General features: G+C 38.4%; 1 protein-coding gene across 3 annotated transcripts in view; it reads right to left on the reverse strand.

Annotated features, from left to right (window-relative positions):
* Nucleotides 1-269: 269 nt before the first annotated feature.
* Nucleotides 270-24,880, reverse strand: part of COMMD1 (copper metabolism domain containing 1) — a 113,774-nt gene continuing 89,163 nt past the window's right edge. The window contains exon 4 of one of the 3 annotated variants that reach the window (XM_081069138.1): nt 270-4,168. In XM_081069138.1, the coding sequence (XP_080925264.1) occupies nt 4,058-4,168 (111 nt within the window). In that variant the 3' untranslated portion in view covers nt 270-4,057. The remainder of the gene's footprint in view (nt 4,169-24,880) is intronic. The other 2 variants (XM_081069139.1, XM_081069132.1) reach the window with 2 other exon arrangements.

A 24,880-nucleotide genomic window follows, 5' to 3' on the forward strand; every position in this document is an offset into this window, starting at 1 on the left:
AGGAAGCTCCCTGCGGCAGCAGACTTACCTTGCACATGGTACCCAGAGATGGGCGGCACTGAGCGGACAGTGAGGCCAAGGCCACCAGAAGCAGCATTAGGCTCTACAGAGAGCATCAGCAGCCTCTGCAAACAGGTCTACTGTGGATGCAGGTTACAAGTGAAAATTGACCCCACTCCTTTCAAGGTCACATCTGCATACAAAGTCATCACTATGGGAATTGTCATCATCTAAACACGAGCAAGGACAGAGATTTTTTTTTTTTTTTTACAAGCACATATTATTCTTCTGGAGGGTCTGGCAACCAGAATACAGAACTGAAAGACAGTACCCTGAGGTTTCTTTCTGACCATGGCAGTGTACAAGTCCTCTGCCCTGTCTGGCCAGCCAGTTCCCCATTTTGACAAAATGATAAAGTAGCTTCTACCAAAAGCCTCCAAATCAGTCATTCTGAGGTCAGTGCCAAATCTCTGCCATGGTTCTAAAAACAGCCAGAATATGAATTACATAAAACCGCCAACTTTATTTCTTTAATATAAAAACAGTATAACAACAGCATTAAGGATTTTAACTACTTTCATCTTTCAGCCTAAATTTCTTTTAAACTAATAGTATAATCTCTTACTTTACTTGTGCTATCAAATCCATATTATTCCCCTTTCCATTTCCCCCCACCTCTGCATCCTGAGAATCAACAGAACTTGAAACTCTAACACCAGCAGGAAATAGAAAACTAGCCAAGAAGAGATCTAATCATAGTCCTTGGTGAGTAAGTGATGTAAATAGCCAGTTTGCTAGCTGCTCACGTATAGGTTTAGTATTTTACTCTGATAATGTATGTGGTGAACTTGCAAGTTATGTGAGTTGGCACCATTATCCGACAGGAAGCAGGCACAGGCAGATTCCTTTGTAACAAAGCCTAGCTCAGTGCTGCATACAGTTGTGATGCTATGAGAAACAATTATGGCCAACCCCAGATAAAGGAGAACTGACTGCATTTAGATAAAAATTGCTATTTCTCAAATTTCGAGGTTAAAAAACTATATACTTTGTAACTAGAACTAAGCTCAAACTAATTATGTTCTATTTGGGATTTCTCTTCTGCTGGCTAAATCACCATTTAAAGTATTTCAAAACATTGGTTGGAAAATTGGATAGCTAAGAATTATAAGGTGGCAATTGTCCCATAACGGCCCATCCCTTCCAACATCCTGTTCTTTTAGGAAAATAATCCATTTATTTCTGAGCTGACTCTAGAAGGCTTCCTTCTATATCCTTGTCCATTCACTAGCCTTGATAGTTATTGTGTACTTCAGAAAAAAAATATTTTCTAACATTCTGTTTAACATTTATTTTCCTTTAATTTCTATTTATATTCTGTTTTCCAAATTTTCACTCAGGTCTAAAAAAAGAATTCCAGTAACTAATAGCTTGCCACAATGTCAGCTATTTAAAAGTTCAGATACTAGGTGCCTGTCATCTTTTGCTTTTCACTGCCTTCTTGCACTTGGGGGAGAATAAGTTAAACTACATTTTAAAATGCTGTAATTCTTTTTGAATCATCATTAAAATAAGACTGGGGGAAGAGAGGTTATATAAAGGAAAGGGGAGGCTGTGATGGTAGAAATGAAGCCTTCGCTGAGGGAGCTGCTAAGAACCAGAGCTTCCAAGAAAAGCCAGTCTTGAAGAAAAGACCGAGTCCTTTGCCCTTATCAACAAGAAACTACTGACGTTTTCTTTCTGACTTTATTCCGAAAGCATCTTTTGGCTTGCCTGCGCTGTTTCTAAACAGACAAGTGCTTATTGCTCAAGAAGGTACAATTTCTATAAGGCCCGATTCAGGCTGTGGATTATTTTTATTTTGCCCTAAAATAAAGTGGTTTTAATTTAGGATTACAGAGACCTAGTGGGGTCTGCTGGAACCCTTATGCCAGTTTTCTTCTTCCCTGGTCCTTTCTCCAGGGAGATGTCCTGGTTTAAGTAAATGTCCCTTGCAAAGATTTACAAAACAAAGTTTGTCCCCAGTAAATACAAAACAGATAATATCCAATTAGGCAAGAAGGGGAGTGATTTATTCTCATACTTTCTTAGAGGGACTATACACTGACATAACCTTTCTGGAGGGTAATTTGGCAGCATTTACGAGTCTTAAAAACAGTGTACTCCACTTCCAGGAATTTATGCAGGGAAAGTCAACTCTTCTTCCAGTTCTAGTCTTCTTTCTGTTATCTCTATGTATTAGGTTGATGGGTCATTTAACCGTTCTTAGTGTGTTCTGTATTTTCATAATAGATATAATAAACATATACTTCTTCGGTAATCAGAAATTTAAAAAATCACCAGTAAATACAAAACACACACAAACAAATCCTGTCCAAAACCACTTGCATTCAAAAGTGCTTAATGTTAACCTTCGGCAGGCAACCAGTTTCTTTTATGATGATGATAATAATGATGAAAAACTCAGTATACGTTAACAGTTTTTCCAATGACCTCGAGTTTGGGAATACAATAAAAAAGCCCATGTCTACTTTTGTGGCCATTATTTTCACAAAATAACCTAAACAGAGCTTCAAACCATAACAATGATTTCCTCTCCCTGAGGGCCCACGGACTGTTCCTTTAGGCTTCCACAAACTTTCATTGGATATGTGAGTTAATCCTAACAACACGGTAGCTACAGTTCTTCCTTCCAATGCATCTGGAATCTCATTATCTGATGAGATATTCTTTACCTCCATTTTACAGCAGCAGACATTATCTAAATTCTTTGGATCATATGACAGTAGCCCTGGGATCACAATGCAAGTTTTAACAGTTCTCTGGCCAAAATACACTACTGTACTACTATTTCAAGACGTTTTCTGAAGGGTCCGCTGGGACTCCATTTAAAACCTTCTGGTCATTGTTTGCTAACTGCTAGGAAGGATTTAATCAGGGAGGAGCCAGCTTGGGTGTTGGAAGAGCTCCTAAAATGTCTCCAAACCGTTTTTTAGGAGAAAATGCTTAACAGAAGAGGACTTATTCCTGCCCTGGAATAAACTCATTAGAACTGACATATGATGTAACCACAGACTAAAAGAACTACAATTTTTTGAACATATTACATCCCAAAGGCAAATGTTTCTGAATATTTTCAATATCAGATAATAAAATCTGTTTAACAAAGACCATAGCCTCAATATACTGGTGGACAGCTTCCTCCTCTAAGAATAATCTTGGTGTTTTATATAACTTCTCTACTAGGATCTAGGTTTTACACTAGTTTTTTTGAAGAAATTTTCTTGAAGAGGGTTTTATTTGATCACTCAAGTAAAATTTTCTGAGGTAAAAAACCTCATATCACTTCAGTAGACATTTTTCTCTTCCCACAATCCTGACCTGAGGTAAGCAAAGAGAGTCACTTTATGATGAGGCCAGTTTAGTTCTAGGTTCCAGAAAAGCCCATGTTTCTCAGTAGCTCAGATCAAATCAGACAACCATTCTTTCCCCCCTCCCCTCGCCCCCGTGTGGGCAGAACTAAGCCAAATACCTGAATTAGTTCCAGAAGCATCTCTGGTTTTATTGACTAAGTAGGATCAGTAAATCTCTCCTAGGTTATTTAGGCAGACTCCTCCAGGCCTTAGCTCAAGATCAATGGCATTTGGTCAGCCTTATATTTATTTTCACAAGCAAAATGTTTTCTTCCCTCTTTTCTACTTCTTGCATAATTTATCATGTATAAATTCCTAAAATCCCACCCAGGAACAAACCACCACAGCAAGGGTTTCAGAAGTTAACTCCGGCCCAGTCTTACTGAATCCAAGTCTCTGGGGATAGGGTCCTGGAAACCTCCTTTTTAAAAAAATGCTTTTACAAGTGCCTCTGCCTGCTGAAGTATAAGAACCTCTGCAGCAGAACAAATGTAAGAGTGAAAGGAAGAAATAAATCCCAGCAAGCAGAGGCAGGCAAGATTTGAATTTGAGGATTTAATACTAATGGGTTCATAATATTTAAAAAAGAAAAAAACAGGTCAGTGGTGAGGGATCTGAACACCTTTGCTTCGACAACTCCATCTTCAGTTAGGTCGCTGCATCAGTGTGCCGATACTTTCTTCTACCTCTGAGAGCTTCTTCAGGACTTGGTTAACCTGGGCCTCATCAAATTCCAAACAGAGAAATTCAGATTCCTGGAAAACATAAAAGGATGTTTTAGAAGAGACCCTCAAGATAGCCAAGGCTCTGGATCTGGTGTGACCCAGCCCCAAAGACCCAGCAGGCCTGACTCAAGCCTCTACACCTAACTGATAGTTTACCTAGCAAAGGAAATCCAACACAACACCCTAAATGAAACTACTTCTATGAGGTGTTTCATAAATGTTAAAGAGGTATTCCAGGATCTCGTCTGTCAACATGTTTGATCCCATAATAATCTTTAAGGTAAATACCTAAGTATTGCTGTTTTACAGACAGTGGCCCAGGGGCACAGGGAGGTTAAGCTGTAATACAAAAACAGAAAAAGGCAGAGTCACACTGTGAACTCCCAGCTCTGGTTGACTCCAAAGTCCATACTATCTCCACAGCACCCTGGAGTATGACAATGGAAGGAGGGTTTGTATTGGCTCTGTGTCAGCTGGGAATTGGGCTAACTTGGATTTACCAGTTATACTAGAGATTGTTACAAGCTGTGACCAAGTGACTTAGGAAACAACAACCATATAACTGAAAGATAACCAGATCTTGAAACAGCCTTAAACATTTCTTGGGCCTTTCCACTTGCTGCAAGCCAGCTCTCCCAAGATTTCCCTCAAACATATTCCCTACAATCATTGTTAGGATGATCAATCATGATGATTGAGGATGACTGAGCAAAGAAGGAGGCTTTTCAAGAAAGGCAACCGAAATTTTATGTGTACTAAACAAATCCTAGGTGCACACTGTCTTAAGAGACAAGGGCAAATTATATATCCAAGAGTGACTATATTCAAGATCCTTCAGGACCACAATCATGCCATTTTTAGAGCAGTATAAATGATTAGAAATCATAGAATCCAACTGCCTTGCTTTTTAGATAGTGAAACGGAGGGCCCAGGCATGTTAAATGACATGCCTGTTGTCCACCTGTTGATGGCAGAGCCACCAGATCAGTGCTTTTTTTCTTTATATTTTCCTCTCTATAAATACTACGGCATTTCCCACTCCCATCCGCAAAGTGGCAGGTAAAAGACAACCACAAGCCTCTTCAGAGGGAGCGAGTCACTCTGTCATCAGCTAGAAGAACCTTCAGGAGGTGACTTTGAAAAGGTACCTTTGCTGTTGCTAAGCTGCTGTGCTGAGTCTGTCCTGATGGCACTGACCATCCCTCCGGAAAAAGAAGTGCAGAGAGAAAGAAGGGGCCTCTCAGATGAGGGTCTCCCAAAGGGAGGGAAGCAGCTTTCCCTGATTACAGGAACCTTTCTCCTCGAACATGTATTTGGATAGATGAGGGGTATAGTCTTACATGTGTGCTTAGAAACCCAGGTTTTCATTTAGTCAAAAGCAAAAACCAATTTAAAACAAGAAGGAAGCTTCCTGTGTTTGAGCTACAGGAGAGGTTATCTCCTTTTAGAAAGAAGAGCAAATTTATGGCAAATTAGGCAGTGCAGTTGGCTAAATTAAGAACAGGTCTCAGATTTGAAAGCCTCTTATTGTTCAATCAGTCTTATCGAGCTGTTTAGCTTAACTTTAAAGCATTTTTCAACATTCGGCCTTTGCAAAAATGGTCTAGAAACTAATAATTACCAGAGTCTAACATATATATTCAGGAAATTGGCAGAAAAAGATGATGTAATCCACCACTCACCTCAGTGAAGGAAAGTCTGTTACAAAGATAATCACCTGGTTTTCCACTTATATGGGAAGAGATTATCAAACACAATGCTCATAGAGATAAGAATACTTGAGCAGAGTTTATTACTAAATACCCAGGATCTTTTCTGAATAGGGGTCGTTAGTTTGTTGTAGGTTTTAGTACTCGCATTATCTTTGATTGGACCTCGTAAGTATTAATGAAGCTCAGTTTATTTTTAAGGGAAATCAAATACTAAAGAGAAATCGCAGGCTAGATAAAGAGAATCAAAAGTTAAACAAATATTTTCTATCTACTCCCAACCTTCATCTCTCACCCCTTGAAACAACGCACACTAACAGTCTTAGAAAGATACATACGAGAATAACCACATCTAACTCTTGAAAAAACTGTCTATCTGAAACTGTATTATCAATGCCTAGCTACATCTAGTTATGTGATCAATATTTTATCAGGAATTCAATAGTCTTTACACTGGGGCTTAACACATGGGGCTTTTTTTCAGATTTCACATTTGGTTGGAGTACCCTATAAAGTGCATCTAATGCACTTGAAAATATCTTTAGAAATGCAGGTCATGCTTATTTAGCTAGGCACAGAAAGTACAATCTGAAACATCTCATTTTGTTTTTCAAAGTCATCCACCCTGATCTGGGCCTAACTGATCATAATAATGAGAGATGATAAGACCAACTTCCTGTATTTAAGTATCTAAGTCAAGAATGAGAACCTGCTTCTTTTCAGTAGAATGTAGATACAGCGTAGGGTAGAGTCAGAAAGTGGTTAGCAGATGAAAAAGTGAGCACATCACTATGAGTATGTATGTACTTTGTGATCATGGGGAGTACGGCAGTGTCTTAAGCTCAAGGATTTAAATAACTATTTTAAATTAGAAAAGAAAGCACTGGCAAAAGATTCAAATATTCCCTCCAAGTGCAAAAGCTAAAAAGTCATAAAATCCTAAGAAGAGATCCTTGAGAAGCCATCCTCTCAAAACCAACAACAACAACAAAAAACCAAGCTAGCTTTAATGACTTCCAGAGAAGAACATCTCACAGGTTGCTAAGGACCCTTCCCCAGGTAACCACTCTAACATTCTTCAGGAAATTCTTAATTAGTCAAGCCTCAATTTTTAATGCTTTAGCTTAAACTCATTTCCTAGCAGGTACAGAGAGTACAACTGGTTATTAGTTTATATAGTAATTGAAGACTGCTATCAAGCAAGAGTTTGGTTTTCTCCATCTACATACTAAGTAACTAACCTCTTTCTATAGGATGTCCCTTTAAATAACTGCCTTATCTACGCCCATAAGCATACCCTGAGCAATTCTTTGGCATAACAATACCACAGGGACAAAAAGCTAAAAACAGAATATAAAAATGGACTCTGACTTATTAAATACCTAAGTGGAACCATTTAGAATAAATTCAACATAAAACAAAAAAGAAATCTCATAACCTATTTTCTGTATTATTATTTTCCATGCAAAATTTCCAAAGCTTTATCCCCAATTTATTGGACAGATTGAGCATTACAACTTTGGCAAGTTCTAACATGTTGTGGTTTCTTTAAAAAATGCTGAAGTTGGGAAATGAAGAGTAAGAGTGGGAAAAGGTGCCTTAGGATCTGATCCCACTAACTGATAGTGATTCAAGAAGGTCATATACAGCTGGCCACATTTCCCAAGGGTTATTCCCCAAATTTTTCTTTTGGTTTTATTTATTGACACAAAGGTACTCTTGGCTGAACAAAAACTTTAGCCATACCTATCCCTCTGTTTGGGCTGTCCTTTCATAAACTTACATTAACCCTCTGACCTACAGCTCTGCCATTCTTCTGTGTTTAACAATAGGAGAGAAAACAAGAACACGTGGCAAAGGTCAAAACTGGCAATGGCTTCTTGAAGAGCGATTATATAATAAATAAGATACCCAATAGCTTTGAACACTGCCCACTGGAGAAATTCAAAACATCTTCATAGTAAACCTGTGTTCACTACTCATTCCCATACTTCCTGTGGGTTTCTCAGAATTATCATTGATAATGTTCCCGAACTCCTTTAGGAGACCTCAAAATAGCTTCTCTGTGGCAAAGGATCTTCCAAGTTGCTTCCTAAGGAACCATTAACCCCAAATTAAAATTTTATAGTTCCCTGAAAACTGTGCTGATTATTTTCCACTTGTCCTTTCATATCTATTTTCTAACCTTCTCTGGCTTGTTCCACGCCTTGTGAAGATGTTCTCTAAGATTGTGTCACTCCACTGTTTTCTGGCTTACAGTTGGGTTCAGGAAAGAGGAGAGAGAAGTCAAGATATTTATTCCCTAACTCCCAACTCCTTCTCTGCCATGTCCAATATTTTCTATGTGGAGGTATTATTTCTTCATTTCTCACTTTACTCTCTGGCCTCAATTACTAACTCAGTATAAACATAAAGATGAGTCTCTTCAGACTGCCAAAGTATATAATCACCTAATCCAACTCCAAAGATGAGCAGAGCAAGGATTTTCATCATGCTTAAGTTGGTAAGAAGGCTGCCCCCCAAGTGTAAATAACAAAACCAGAAACAGTATTTGTTTTCTTTTATCATTTGATACCAAAATCTTGTATAGTAGCACTTTGTACTAAAGAAGAAAAAGAACAATAGTAACAACTGTGGAAGATGAGATTTCATTAAGAATTTGCATCAAAGGTCTTGATATCAGAAACGTGGCCTTATCTCTATGTATCCTGTTCTTATGTGCTATATCTAAAGCAATGGATAGCTTATACTGTAGTTTAAACAATACTTTAAAAAAGAAAACTTGTGATTTATAATCTTTTTTAAATCTTTCAGCAAAAGAATTTAGCAACATATTACAACCAATGATACTCACTTCACCTTTTTATCCTGAAGAAATTCTCATTTCAAATATAATAGACGACAAGTCCTGCATTTACTGTGTAAAGAACATGCTAACCCAATTTTCCAAAAGGGAAAAAACGTTATACTGTAAATCAGTATAAATTATCCTATGAGGATGAAAAAGACTGAAATCAGATTCTTTTGGAGCTCTACGATTGCAACTTAATGACCAAACAAGTAAATTAAAATGACTCACCCCAAAATTGAACTGGTCTCCGAAATGTGCTAAGAGCTATGTGGGACTGTGACAGAGTCTCCAAAAACGAAATGGATTCACTCTAATAAATGAAAAAGCAATGGCTCAGCACAAACTAGTTGCTTTCAGAGCCAGAGTAGCTTCTATAGGAAGGGTTTATCCATATTCCCACAATCTCCTAGAAAAGTACAGGGCACTACCAGTGCAGGATAAAAGCATTAACCATTACTGAACAATTACTGAGTTTTCTGGAGATTTTGTGAAGACAATCTGATAACAGGAATTAAGTGCTTTAAAAAAGTTAAAAAGCCTCCACTCCACAAATTCTAATCATATTTAAAAAATAAACTATGGGAAATGAACTTTTAATCAGTTAACTAGAAACTCAAGGGGGGAGAGAGACATTGGTTATCTAGGAAGTTTCAGACCTTCCACTGATGGTAAGTTACTGCTAATCAAAGCTAAGGCAACTAACTTCAACTTTACAAGTAGAACATAGGTGTTTTACATAAAGTGGCAAAATTTTAACATAAAATAACATCAGCTCTTAATTATTCAGAGTCCTAATATCTGTGTCTCTGTTGCTTCACTTCCTCTTCCTTTTTGGGTTCCTCTTTTAAACATTTCCACAAAATGGAAAAAGAAAGTGAATTTAAACTGGTTAATCTGACTAAATCATAGCAACTCCGCAAGAAGTTTTACAGAAAAGTAGATTACAGCTATTGGGAAAAACTTTAATTGTGACTTCACATAACTACTTTTGAAAGTCATACCATATGGTGCAATTTAAATAAAAAAGATCTTCTTATTCCAAATATTTCCCTTCCTTTAGTAACCAGGCCTACTGTTCTCAGCCTAGATGTCTTTTAAAAGATAAATACTCCCAGGAGAAGTAACACAAAAAGTCATTAACACCTTTTTATTACTTAAATCAGGAAATTTATTTTCTTTCAGGAAGAATGAACCCAAGAAACCTTCCTTAAAACACAGGATATCTACCACTACACTATGAGGTATAGGTAGGACAGAAACTATAAAAGAACTAGGAAAGTACCATAGGCAAATCCTTCTCCTTACCCCATAACCCACACCACATGCTCAGAGCCACAGGTGAAGACCTTAAGCTACTCAGATCCCAGATCCATACTCTCCATGCCTTTCCAATCACCTGCATCACTGAAGTTGCTAGGCACCAGGAAAACCTAGGTAATTTTACTAAGGGAGCATTAGCAAGACAATCTCACTGAAAACCAAAGGTTGAATTTACAGAAACACCAATACAAGGTGTGATCAAACAATACATATGGTGAATGTTTAACTAAAAAACAAAATGTATTACAATAAAAGACACATTGCTATTAATCTCCCTCAAAATACTCCCCCTCACTTGGAACGTACTTATCCCGCTGTTCTTGCACTTTCTGAAGCGGTTCTGTAAGTCCTCTTTCTTGAGTGTCTTTAGTTGCGCTGTCATGGCTGCCTCAATGTCCTGGATCATTTTTACTTTGGGGAAGAGCCAGGAGTCACACGGTGTCAGATAGGGTGAATAAGGTGGATGAGGACACATTGTAATGTTTTTATTTTACAGAAATTGCTGTATACCAGAAGTGATGTGTGACATGGAGTGTTGTCATGATGGAGGATGATTTACAACACACTTAAAAACACACCTTCTCTCAACCATAGCTCACACCTGACTGACTGCACCGAACAAGTTGAAACTTGTCACACAGTTACTAAGGTTTGAAACACCACTTCCCATATTGAAAATCCCTGCCTTTCTGTTGGATGGCACGTGGCAGCGGCATTCACGGTATTTTGTGATCTCAATGGGGAAAGGCTCCATGTCACACATTGCTTCTGGTACAATTTCTGTCAAATAAGAACATTATGGTGTGTCCTCATCCACTTTATTCACTGTATTCTGGTTCTTCCCCAAAGTCAAAATGACCATGAAAGGTAAATACTTTGAATTGATTCAGGACATCAAGGCAGCCATGACAGTGCAACTAAAGACACTCACGAACGAGGACTTCCACAGCTGCTTCAGCAAGTGGCAAGAATGATGGGATAAGTGTGTTTGAAGTGAGGGGGAAAGTTTTGAGGGGCATTAATGGCATTGTGCCTTTTACTGTAATAATTTTTTCTATTTAAACATTCACTGTAGTTTTTGATCACACCTCATACATCTTTCTGCTGCTGTGTTTTCATTTTTATCTGCAGGCTCAGGGCCTGTGAGCCAACAAGGCAATGAGATTCAATGGACAAGAACACTGTCCATTGAAAGTTTGAATTTCTAAGAGAGAAAGTGGGAGAATGCCAAGAACAAGACCCTGAGATTCTTTTGGTTTAAGATTTCTTAACTAGAAAAAGAGCTAGAGCCATGATGTAGAAAAAAACTAGACATGCTTGTCCGGCCAATGCGTAATCAAAAGGAACATGAATTTTGGCACAAGCAACCCTGACTTGTTTCTGAAAGGGAGGAAATAGTTTTGACCTTGCAAGAGTGAGTGGTTCTTCCACTGGCTGAAGGATGTACTGCTAAACCAAGACTAGCACTATTCTTTTTCCCCCAGAGATTTCAAAGCAGCCTGACATATATTCTGCTCCCAATTACCAGTCTGTGGATAGTGAAGGGTAGACGTACCATCAATTTTTATTTTGCCACCAGAAAAAAAACACACTAGAACCAGCTATGTGAAGCCCAGAATTCCCAGTTTTTTGATTCAAACTATTGCCCGCTGACATATCACACTCTGAATTTGGACACTTTCAAACCCAATTAATGTAGTACATGTAACAGAGTAGAATGGGAACTAATTTAAAATGCCTGATTTTATACTGATTTACATAAACACCAGGACATTTACAAAACTATTTTAGAAACACCTAACAAAAGAAAATAAAATGGAGCCAAGTTATAGAAACACTAAAAGCTCAATACAATTAGATCACTGGCTGAGTTCTATGTTGTACAAAACTGTGCTCCAGTTCATTTTACGACTTCTCATTTTCGGCAGGATTTAAGGTTTAGCTGTTAAGATTTCCTGTATTTTGAAAAACTTTGGCTGAAAAATTATTTGGGTAGAAAACTACTTTTCGGTGTTCTGGTTTGATCCGTAGGAAATCCTACCAGCTTCTGGCTAAGCAGAACTAGTTCTCATGAGAAAATGGACAGAGAACCAGAGGACAACTGCTGAACAGCTGAAAAGGCAAATCACACTGAAGGAGGGAGAAATTTCACTTTAATCTCAGAGAAACTAAATGATAAAATTCTTCAGCACTTGAGTGTGTTGCTAATTTTAGTTTGAAGTTCAAGTTGGGGTTCCTTTCATTCCTGATGAGGTACATTCCAGAGCAAACTCATTTGCAAACAACTTTGACAAACAAACTACAATATATTTACATGACAGGAACCAAGAAGATTAAAAACAAAAAACATCCTGACCACTGGTCAGGCAGGAACAAAATATGCAATGGCACTCACTTTCTAAGAGTTCTTGATAATCTACAGATTACGATGGGGGAAAACATCTTAATACAACCAGTAAAAAGGAGTTCCGCAATGAGACAAAGTCCTTGCCAGGGGAGGAAGACAGAAGCACTACTAATCAAACCAATTCTGGAACTGCAGATTTTCTCCAACTAGAGGGATCACCAACTTGATCTGCCAATAGTACCAATCTCTCTATTCCCAGCTTTCTCAATGTGCTTTAAGTCAATGATAGCACAGCTAAGCGGAAATAAACATAGTGACAAAGCAGCATTTCCCTTAGCCCTTCTCTTGAGGAAGCAAATGTGTAAAGAGGTCAAAGGTGGAAATGACCAAGGATAGAAGGACTTTCAAATTCGGAAAATGATAATTTGGGGATTTTTTCTTTCTTTTCTTTTTTTTGCTGAGGTTATGAGGAAAAGGGACTAATTGCATTGGGCTTCCAATAAACTCCAAATACAGCTACATTCTGAGATACTATGGGTTGGGACTTTAACATAAGAATTTGCAAGGAACACAATTCAGTGCGTACAATTCCCAATGCTTGGAGAGTCCTGTGTTTATCAAGCATCTGATAAGTGTTTATGGTTGGTTGATGATGATCTCACACAATTCTAGGCTTGCTGTTCGCAGCATACAGAAAAGAATTTCTAATAGTCCAGAAACAAGAAAAACACATATATACGAAAGCTATCTGGTCAGGTCTGCCAGCCCAGTTTGGCAGAAGCTATATCTGTCTGGCCTTATCTTCACTGAACTCAATTTTGAAATGTCATTTAATCTATGGAGGCTGCCAGATAAAAGCTGCCAGGAAGGGGATTGGAAATGGGGGGAAAAAAAAATCTAATCCTCACTCTCAGAGCCTATTAAGTACTTTGCTTGCCAACTATGTCCCAAAGTCCAGCTCGGGTGACTGACTCAGGGTCTGGCATACCATTCTACCAGAGAATATGGGGATGACGGGAGGAGAAAGGATTTGTAGCCATCAGTCTCTCTAGCTCAAATAACTTATTGCAAACTTCTGGAGGTGGCAGAAGAGAGGAGACTGTATCTTTATTATTATATATAGGGTTGAATTCTGACATCATTTAAGGTGTTGGGCCTTTGTTTATATGCAATAACCATACCTCACATCAATGTGGTGCTTTACAGTTTAGAAAGCACTTTCACATGCATGACCTCATCTGATCCTTGGAACAGCCCTGTTAACTAGAAATCTCCTTTTCTGTAAAACTTCTTGCAGAGTTGCTATGATTTAGTCAGATTAACCAGTTTAAATTTCATTTTCTTTTTCTATTTTGTGGAACTATTTAAAAGATGAACCTAAAAAGGAGGAGGAAGTGAAGCAACAGAAACATAGATAATAGGACTCTGAATAATTAAGATCTGATGTTATTTTACTTTAAAATTCTGGGCTGGCCCGGTGGCTCAGGTGGTTGGAGCGCCATGCACCTAATGCCGGCGTCGCTGGTTTGATTCCCACAATGGGCCAGTAAGCTGTGCCCACTACAGCTTGTGAATAACAGCTCTCCCTGGAGCTGGGCTGCCGAGGGCTGCCAAGGGCTGCTGCGGCTGCTGTGCTGCCGTGGGCTACCATGTGCTGCGAGTGGCCGACAGCCAGGGAGAGCTGCCATGAGCTGTTCTGAGCGGCCAACTGGCGACTGACTGCCTTAGCCGGTAGGAGTGCAAGGCTCATAATACCAGCATGGGCCAGAGAGCTGTGTCCTACACAACTAGGCTGAGAAAAACGGCTTGAACCAGAGTGGTGGGTGGGGAGGCAGAAGAAGGGGGGAAAAATTTTTCTTTTTGCCACTTTATGTAAAACACGTATGTTCTACTTGTAAAGTTGAAGTTAGTTGCCTTAGCTTTGTTTAGCAGTAACTTACCATTGGTGGTAGGTCTGAAACTTCCTAGATAACTAATGTTTCTCTTTTCCCTTGAGTTTCTAGTTAACTGATTAAAAGTTCAATTCCCATAATTTATTTTTTAATACAATTAGAATTTGTGGGAGTGGAGGCTTTTTAACTTTTTTAAAGCACTTAATTCCTGTTGTCAGTTGTCCTCACAAAATCTCCAGAAACCTCAGTAACAGCCCTGTTCCAAGCTAGGGTTAAGCTTCTTTGAACACTGTAGAAGTGACAGACCTTGTCCATCTGATGCAAGGCCGATCTTTTCAGCTATATTTGGCAGGAAAACTTTGTCAGACAATGCAATGGATTGTATGGGTTTTGATACACGTCTAATCCAATTTATGTAGGAAAGGAAGGCCTCATTTACTTAAAATTGCCCACAAATCTAGAAACGAGAAGTTAAAAGTTCACTCCTTTGCAAGCGACAGAACAGGTAGTCAGGTACTAACTGGAGAAGAAATAGGCTTTCTTATTTGGTCACCACTCTCAGTGGACTTTGGATGCAGAGGAGGGAACACAGAAGTTTGAGGGGGATGAAAGGATCATCTCTGGACTCTGGGGTAAAATGAAGTGCCAAAAAATAAAATGCCACAATTAAAAATAAGTGAATCTGGAAGATAGGAGTAGGAGAAATTGTCGGAAAAGTGTGACAAAACTGAAGACATAAGCAAATTCAAGGGGATACAGAAATTACAATAATGACAATAGCAATAACATTTACTGACACAAACAAAATGCCAGGCAGTACACTAGTGCTTTATATGCATCAATTTACATTGGTGAGGATAATTTTATCCCATTTTACGTGTGAGGAAAGTGAGGAATGATGACCAGTTTGTGTAAGGCCACACAGGGGATAAGTCACAGAGGCAGTTTTAAACCCAGGTCTGTCTGGCTGCAGTCTGAGCATTCAACCATTTCACAATCCTGACTCACATTCATATGTAACATCAGCAGCATCATTAATAGTCGCTAAGTACCGACAGGTGAAAGTTATCCTATGATTCAGTTAACTTAAGACTCAAAGGAAAGCTGAGTGTTGACAGTATGATAACCTAGTCCATCTAAAGTGGCCCATAACAACATCTGGATAGGGAATGAATATATCCTGGTGGCATGTGAAAGATTTCTAGCTTTCTTTTAAGTGTAATGAGGCAACAGCACAGCTAAGTTAATAAGTGCATGTGAGCCAGGCAGAGAAACATATTATAAAGTTCTGATTCTGAGGCAAAATGGACTTTTATTCCCTCTCTCTTTCTGTATATTTGGGGAGTACGATGGGGAGGGAAAAGCAGGCAAGATTCACTTTTATATGTATAAGCTACTTGTCTCCATCACCAGGAGAGTTGGAGGCAAGGTTTACCTTTGTTGTTCTATGGACTAATGTGTGGAGCTCCTTGAATGAGACTCCTCCTCCTTTTACCCAAATCACAGTCAGCAGAACCAAAATACTTTCTGAAACCTGGGATTCTCGCCATCTATAATCAGGAGGAATTCCCAATGCTGCCTTGGTGTCTAACCCAAGAACATCAAATTGTTCAACTTGAGAAAAATCACATCTGCATTTATAATTTATATGAACCTTTGGAATGTAAAAAGATAAAGATATTAAACTGTGGGTTTAAACCTGTAATGTCCTTCATATTTGGCCCACATCCATTCTCTAGCCAAGTCCTAGGTAAACAGGACTAGATGGAGTGAAGGGAAACAGAGCTCTTGATACTCGTGCCCAAAATAGAATAGTTCAGTCACACATAATTAAGGCCTGACTGAAAATCTAAAGAGAGTGCAGGCAGCATGTACACTGTTATAAATAAAACAAGCAAACAAGTAATTAGTAAAAATAAAGCTTCCTCTACTTCGTAGTTTATCCTTTTTTGAAAAAGAACACATTTATCACTCTATCCAAGATTATATCAATAAACCAGAAATGTGAACTGAGGCGTAAAAAAAAAAAAAAAAGACAAAAATATCAGTGAAAACAACTATTTTGAAGAAAAGTGAGGTATGTCCCCCCCCTAGGTATGTTAAGATAAGAAAAACATCTAGAAAGAATGACATATATTTCTTCTGTGAAACTGCATTCTACGTTTATCGCCTCAACTTGGTTTGGCCAATTCTTTGCTAATGGAGGAAGCATGAATTAATTGAATATGGTCCTTAACTCCCGGCTGAGGTGCCTCAGTTGGGTTTTGCTGGTTTTTGAAGAATTTTAGCCACATTTGTAGAATATAAGGCATTTAAAATTTTTTGTTACATAGTTTCAAGTACACACACACACAAACACACATGAAGGCAAAAATCTGATTCCTATATTCTTTCCCCACATTCACCAGTTGTTCAGTTGTTTACATTTTGCCACATTTGCCTTGTCATTCTCTTTCTCAAACAACCACTTGAGAGTAAATAGGGGATGTCATTCCCTTTTATCCTTAAAAACTGTAGTGTTTATTTTCTAAAGACAAAGATATTATCTTTCATAGTCATGGTTATGAAATATTGATAAACATTAGTGTCTAATCCAGTCTCTCTATTTAAGTTTTACCAAATGACCCAATAATGTCCTTTATAAAATTTTTTTCCTGCTCCCAAATCAAATCCACAATCACACAATGATTGCATTTAGATGTAAAGTACCTTTCGTCTCTAATCTGGAATAATTTCTGTCAGCCTTTCTTGTGTTTCTTGATTTCGACATTTTTAAAGAATATAAGCTAGTTATTTTATACAATGATAATGTGGGTTTATCTTATGTTTCCTTATGATTAGGTTCTATGGGTGTGCACATGCCTATCTATTTACAAATTACTGTCTCTGGTAATTAGTGAACACGGGCTTTGAAGTCATATAAACTTAAACTCAAATCTAAATCAAAACCCCACCACTTCCTAGCTGTGTGGCTGGCTAGGTTTCGGTTTCCTAATCTGTGGAGTAGTCATTTTAAAAGATTTAACTGGTAAAGTTGCTGTGAAGATTTAATGAGATAATGCATCTAAAGCAATTTAACAGTTTTTTGGGAGCTGCTAAAATTTTATTTTACACCCCTCTGATTTAACCACAGCATCTCATACCCAGCAAACATTAAAATAATATTGGTTGGTTAAGCAGCATCTCTACTTTCCCAAAGGGAAAAAGAAGTACCTAACTCTGACACCACGCACTGCCTCTAACAATCTAGACTGGCTAAGATGACATCACTGCCAGCCTGAAACTGGCAGCAGCATCTCACTTCCTGGATGTCTCCTAATGGCTGCCTCCAGATGTCCTGCTGCTGCCTTACTAGCCCAAGAAGTACACACATATTGGCTAGCAGAAGAATACCAGAGGCGCTACGGTGAGCTTGTTCTTTCCTGCTGAGGTCTCACTGTGACACTGGCCAGCGCAGTGGATTTGAAGAGTATGCCAAAAGCACCAAACACAAAGAAGACTCCGGGCTAGAGCTGCCAAGAATGTGAACCTATTTAAGGGATTGCTAATGAACACTCTAAAAGCAGAGTCAGGGGCTCAGGTGCAAACTCTGTCCTTACTATCAACCCATCACTGTCAATCCTAAGAAAGAAGAGGAGAATACCCAAATCAGAAAATTTTCTTATAGTCAAATTGAGAGATAAAATATTCAACAACACAGAAAAATCAGGAAGTCCATAGTTTAAGTTGTGTTCATACTTCATTTTCATAATTTCCTTACCCATAAGAGGGCAAAGGAGCTGGTATGCACAGCATTTCCAATCTATTGTTTTTAGTATGATACTTTGTGTGTGTGTTTTTTTCCTCTCCTCCCTCCCCACCCCAACTCCAAATCAAGCCGCTGTTCTCAGTCTAGTTGTAGAGGACACAGCTCATGGCCCATGTGGGAATCGAACCGGCAACCTTGGTGTTATGAGCACAGTGCTCCAACTACCTGAGCCACCCTAGTATGATACTCTTTTCCTTCTGTTAAAGAAAAAACCCACAGGACCAAAATGTTGTCACTCCTGCTAAAAGCCCAAGATATCAAACCTAGATTTAATACCTGATCTAATCGCAGCTTCAACCTCTCCCAGAAACAATCTTAATCAACCAATATGGAATTTTTGGGTCAAGCACTAAGGGATAATCTGTCACATGAACGCTCTCACCCCTTCACCAATAGAAAGAACAGACAATCTGCATAATAAAAAAAATATTTCCCATTCTCTTCCCCCAAAGAAAAGATGTCCAGGCAGAAAATAATCCTTTCTTTCTTTTTGTCAACAGCTCTCTTGCCCCACCCTTCTTCCTATAAAAGTCTTCTGTTTTGTACAACCCTCAGGGCGCTCTTCTAGTTGGTAGATGGCATGCTGTCCGATTCATGAATCGCTTAATTAAAGTCAATTAGATCTTCAAATTTATTTGGCTGAATTTTGCTTTTTAACACTCCCTATCTTCTCTTAGAAAATACCAATAAAATTATTCTATTTATGTTAAATCAATCCTCTATGTTAGATGAAAACAAAACAAAAAAGGATTATAGTAGCTGTAACAATTCAGAAGTACAAACCTACTTTTGAGATTTGGAATCTAACTTACTTTGGGTTTTCCTATGGTAGTAACTCAAATAGTCCACCATTTTTCTGTTTTCCCCATTGTCAATTAGAACTTCAAATGAAAGTCAAACAATCCCTAGAAATAAAAAACAAAAAAAACCAAGAAAATTCCTGTGTCCAGAATTTCAAACTGAGGAGGGGCTTCCAGCAAAGTAAATGGAAAATTATGTTTTTATCACTATGCTGAAATGAAGGTTCACATCTGTAGTCTGAAAAAATAGAAAATTCTAATGCAAAGCCTTTATTTCATCTTCATCAATGAAAAGTAAAAACACTATAACATGAACATTAAGACAGACTATCCATTAATTTTGTCATTTACAGGGTAAAGACCCTATGTCTGAGTCTGCCTCCAAGAAACACTTAGATTAAAATGAACTGTTTTAGAAATGGGAATTATCAACTGGAGGCTAAATATAAATAGATGACAATGAAGATGCTATACCCTGAAGGTCACTATTTGCCTCTGTTCCTTAGGACATAATGGCTGAATAGGAAATTTCCAGAAAGTCATACAATAGTCCTCCCTTATCTGTGTGGGGGATATGTCCACGACACCCCCAGTGGGTGCCTAAAACCGCAGATGCCAGTAGTACCAAACCCTATATATATTATGTTCTTTTCTACACACAACATCCTACGATAAAGTTTAATTTATAAATTAAGCACAGTAAGAGATTAACAACAATAACTAATAATAAAACAGACCAATTATAACAATATACTGTTGTGGAGTAGGAAGAAAACTTTCCTCTACACTTCTAGGTTCTTTGGGCTAGTCTAATTTAATCTACATTAGACAGATTAGATTAACAAGAAAAAATAACCAAATTTAACTACATACACGAGAGTCAGAGACTCCACATACAGGAAAGGTTTGAGACAGAAAGAGAAAATGCGGTATATATGAGATTCTGAGCTAAGGTTTAGGAAAGGTACCTTGGAGCTTCAGAGGGGAAGTCATTTACAGGATGGTAACAGCAGATGTTCAGTAATTAGAAGTTTGCCCTGCCCCATAGATAGGTCATAAAAAGCTTTTTCTGGTAATAACTTTTATTATGGGCAAGGCCTCCAATTTAAATACTTTACAGGGGAAGTAAAAGTTTCTCCTGGGCCCGCAGGGTCTGATTGCCTTTAGCTCAAAATGATCCATATGCCAAAGCAGCACATCTTGGGGAGGCCTGTTCTGAACCTCTTCACTTGAATGAAAGTTAATGTGAATGTGGTCTCTCTCTCAAAATATCTTACTGTACTGTACTCATCCTTCTTTTTGTGATGATGAGAGATGATAAAATACCTATGTGATGAGAGGAAGTGAGGTGAATGACGTAGGCATTGCGAACTAGCGTTAAGCTACTATTGACCTTCTGATGATATGTCAGAAGGAGAATCATCTGCTTCAGGTGACCTTGGATCATCAAGCCATGGCTATGACGATGTCGACGGTTGGAAGTCAGGAGCAGATGATGTCGATGGTTGAGGAAATTTAATATTTTAGGACTGCGGTTGACCTTGGGTAACTGAAACCGTGGAAAACAAAATGTGGATAAGGAAGGACTACTGCATATACTTTTGCAAACGTCTTTAATTCGGGGAGAAAAAACACTTCTCAGCTCACTCCACTGCAGCACTTATGAAATCTCAGTATTATGTTTAAAAGTTCAATTTTGAGGGTTAAGGTTAGAAAGGGGTATGTAAATTCTGCCATTTTATAGTCAGTTTCCCTTTATAGGAAGATCAAGAAGTGAGCCCGATTCATCACTTCCCATGGCAACCAGAGCAGTAGTTAAAAAAAAAAATCATTGTTTTGAGAGTTAGACAATTTGGATTTAGATCTGGCTCCACTATTATTAACTGTGTGACCTTGGGAAAGTCATTCAATGAGTCTTGGTTTCTAAATCTAGAGAATGGAAAAATAATACCAAGCACCCTGCACCATGTCTAGTGCAAAACAGATTTAATAAATGTTAGTCAGTCTTTCTACCCTGTTACACACATCCTGTCCCCTGACACTTCATAAGAATCTCTGCTAAACACTTTAACTACCAGTTATGTTTTCTTCAATACAGGCACTTGGCTCTTCTTAGTGACAAATAGTCATGTGAAAGACTCATGGAGCCTGACACTGTCCAGGAGAAACAAAAAAGTTCTCACATTGGGGAACAGCACCAGCTGCTTCAGGCTATGACAAGCCCAAAACAGTAAATCAATTCCTGCATGTTTTTATAGTATTACTTAACAGCTTGAGAGCTTTGTGTTCTTTCAACAGTCTTTTTCTCCCTGCAAGGAACAGGCACACTACTTGCTCTCTTTCCCCTTCTTAATAGAGGTCTTTATTTCAACAAGACCACACAACGGATTCAAATATTAGGAATCAGAAAAGGCCAGGTTCAATCGTGAAGAAACTGGAAATGTCTCAGGACTAAGCAGTAAACTTTCATTAATCTTTTAGCATCTGGATTTATATGCTTTCTGTTCTTGGAAATAATAGACTTGCTGATACACTGGTTCAAACATGTCTATGTATTTCCCTCACCTACATTATCACAGAACTCTTACCCTGTAGAAGACTTCTTTGTGAAGTCCAGAATCTCAGACTGACTACATGCTAATAAAGCAATGCTTCACGACCTTTCCCACTTCATGATACAGACAGATCTTGACATATGGCACCTCTGAACTAAAGAGACTTGAAAATATTGATGACTACAAGCAGCATTGAGAAAAAAAGGTAAACAAAGACATACGTAGCTGCCATCTGACTCAGAGACTTGCAGCACATAAACATAATTGTTTCAACTCCAAGCAGCTCTGAGTCAATGTCAACACTCCTTTACAGGGCTAACCACTCAGTTGGATCTAAAGGAGAAAGTGAACGTCAGAAAAGCAACCAACATTTGATTTTGGGGCAGCTCGTTTTCAACGTGAGGACCATAAAACACTAAGTCAGTGAATTAGGCATCAAAGACCTGGGAGTGTCTTATACCTGACAGCTACAGTTCTAGACACTGAGGATTCAGCTGCAAACTAGATAGTATCTGTCCTTACGGAGCTCACATTCTAATGGGGAAAAAAGAGAGAGAATTTATTAAAACAATTTAAAAGGCAATTTCAGTAGATCAAAACTTTTGACGTCATGAAAAAACTGTTAGCCACCTCCCAGGAGTTTATTCAAAGAGGGAAAGAAGACTGAATAAATTGTAGACAGAAGCTGACCCAGTTCCAAAATTCAATTCTCACATTATTGTGTCCTTGCTATGGACTTAGCGTCATTGCCTCTCTCCTTTGGTAACACATACAAAAGCAGGATGAGATCATTTGCAGGAAGATAATAAAGACCTAGACAGTATAAAATTACAGAGCACAAGACCAGAAATCTGAAGATCTGGGATCGACGTCCAATTCTATCACTTAATATTCACATGCATTTGGGTAATTTACTTAAACTCCCAGAGCCTGACTTTCTTCATCTATTCTTGTAGTGTGTATTCTTGTAGTGTGTTTTTTTATTTTATTTTAGGAAACCCTTAAATGAGGCAATGTAATAAAGGAACTTGAAAATATTTACAACATTGGACAAATACCAACTATTATTGCCTAATCAAAATGTTTGTAGGAAGAAGCAGGAATAACTATATTTAAGATCAAAATGAATCCCTGCTCCTGTATATTAGCTGTTTTGAAACCTTTGCTTCCATTGTATTGTTCCAAAGGGCTCACTCTTTGGAGAAAAGTGGATCCTAAAAAGTAATGTCAGGACTCAAAACAGACTGTCTTGGTGATTACTCCCCACTCTGAGCCAAGGTCAGAAAATTACTTCCTGAAAGGTATTTCATTTCTTGGAATCCTAACCCACGATTAAATGTCCTTTATAAGTTATTCTTGCTGATTATTATCAATTAGGAGGTATGAAGTAAGTATAAAGAAAGTCCCCTTTCTTAGCTATTGAGACATGTATTACCAAGGACCATGATGTGATAATCTCTCTCTTTTCTCCTTGAAAGACTGTCCTTTCATTTTCCTTGGCTATCTCTATAGCCACCACCTTAAGTTCAAATGCCTGTGGAGCAGGAGGGCCCAATAGAGAGCCAAAGCAGCCTGGAGAGAACGTGAGGAGTGGTGGGACAGAAGCAGTGAGTACACGAATCATCCAAAGGAATATTCGTTTCTCAGCTCCAGCCTGCTGTTTGTAGAAAAGTGGACTCAGTGTTAACTGATCTTTACTATTTCAAAAGAGTCCAGAAACCACATTTTTTTGTATGATACCTCTGAAATTTTACTTTATTTGCAAAACTACTATCAATTTATAGTGCAGATTTCTTCTGCCAGTGAAAAGGTGAGTCATTTATTTTAAAAGTATTCCTTGATGTTGATATATAATTTATCATTATTCTAATCTGGGGAAGTAAATATTAAGCTGGGACTTGTAAGCTAGAGATAGGAAAGAGGACATTTCTGGCTGGGCAAACATCATGTGCGAAGACAATGAGGTACAAATATGCCTGGCATGTTATGGGGAGGGAGGAGAATGAATAGACCAGTTTGGCTGAAAAATATAATTCCTTTAGAAAAGGAATAGGACACAGATGGGAGAAAAGTATGAAAAACATTGAATTCTAGAGTAAAGGTTACAATTTTTATAGATAACCTTTTAAAGATAGTCTATAGACAATGGAGAGCCATTATGAGGGAGATAATTATATTTCATACCTTGACAAGAATTATATGTTGCTGTTCTTCCCATTTTTTCCAAAACAGAAGATAAGGCTCAATGCTGACCCATGAAACTTAAAGCTCTGAAAAATTCCCAAATGGATGTGAGTTTAACCAACCACACTGTAAGTCAAAACTGTTGGCACTGGTGGTCAAGGCTTTCAAAGCAAAAATTAAATGATCTTCAAAGGGCTGTTTCTTTCTGATCAATAAAAACATTTAGAATTTAAAACCCAAAGAAAAGGTTACTGGACAGTTTGGCACATTGTCAGGTTCACCATCAGACTGCCTGTCAGCCGGCAAGAAACTGGATGGAGGGAGGCTGAACCCCAGAAGACACACCAGTCCACGTTCACCAGGTATAGACAAGCCTCCAGCAGCTCACGTTTCAACTTCAGAACCATTTCTGTTTTATTCTGCAACAAATGATTCTGGGCTTCCAGTCCAGTTGATATTCTTAGTAAAATTCCTGGGAACACACAGCCAAGAGAACAGAGCTAGTGATTTTCATCACAACCTACGATACTAAAATACCAAATTAATTGGACTTTTGTTCTTTTAGAGAAAATATCCTACAAGGCAGTTGAAAAAGGCCATACACACATTGCTAAAGAATTTAAGCTTTATTACAAAGGCAATGAGGGAATCATTAATGATTTTTGGCCAGATAAATGACATGATCAGAGCAGATTTTAAAGAACACTAACCTGGTAGTTATAGTCAGGATGGCCTGAAGAGAGGAGAAAGGTCAAAAGTAGGGAGAACAACTTAAGCAAATGCACAGAGTTGGGGATGACCCTGGTAGGTCTGTAGGATGGTGAGGAAGCCAGTCTGAGCTCCCCAGCACCTAGAAAACCATCAGGAACTGTTAATATTCTCTCAAGTACGTATCTTTCTTACACATGTACAAAGTGTTTCACACATGCATGCACACATCCCACAGTGTCTCTACTTCTGCTTATCAGCTCTAGTCTCCTTTCCAGAAAATTTCTGCAGTAAAAAGACGGCCAATAATTACTACCCTAACACAAGCCCCATGTGATCTCTCACCTACAGGGCTCATCACCATCTGGCAGCCTTCCTACATCAACGAAATGAAAATACTGAGAAGAATCTATCTTACCCCAAAACAATTATCTCTGTCTCAGCAGAGACTGTCACACCAAATCATGTCACAAACACCTGTTTAGCCTATGGATGGGCTACCCTTGTTCAGGCTTCCCTTTGATCTAATTAGCTGAGACCAGTAGGGAAAATAGCTTCTTTTAGGTTA

The sequence above is a fragment of the Rhinolophus hipposideros genome (assembly GCF_964194185.1).
Source record: "Rhinolophus hipposideros genome assembly, chromosome: 12".
Lineage (NCBI taxonomy): Eukaryota > Metazoa > Chordata > Mammalia > Chiroptera > Rhinolophidae > Rhinolophus > Rhinolophus hipposideros.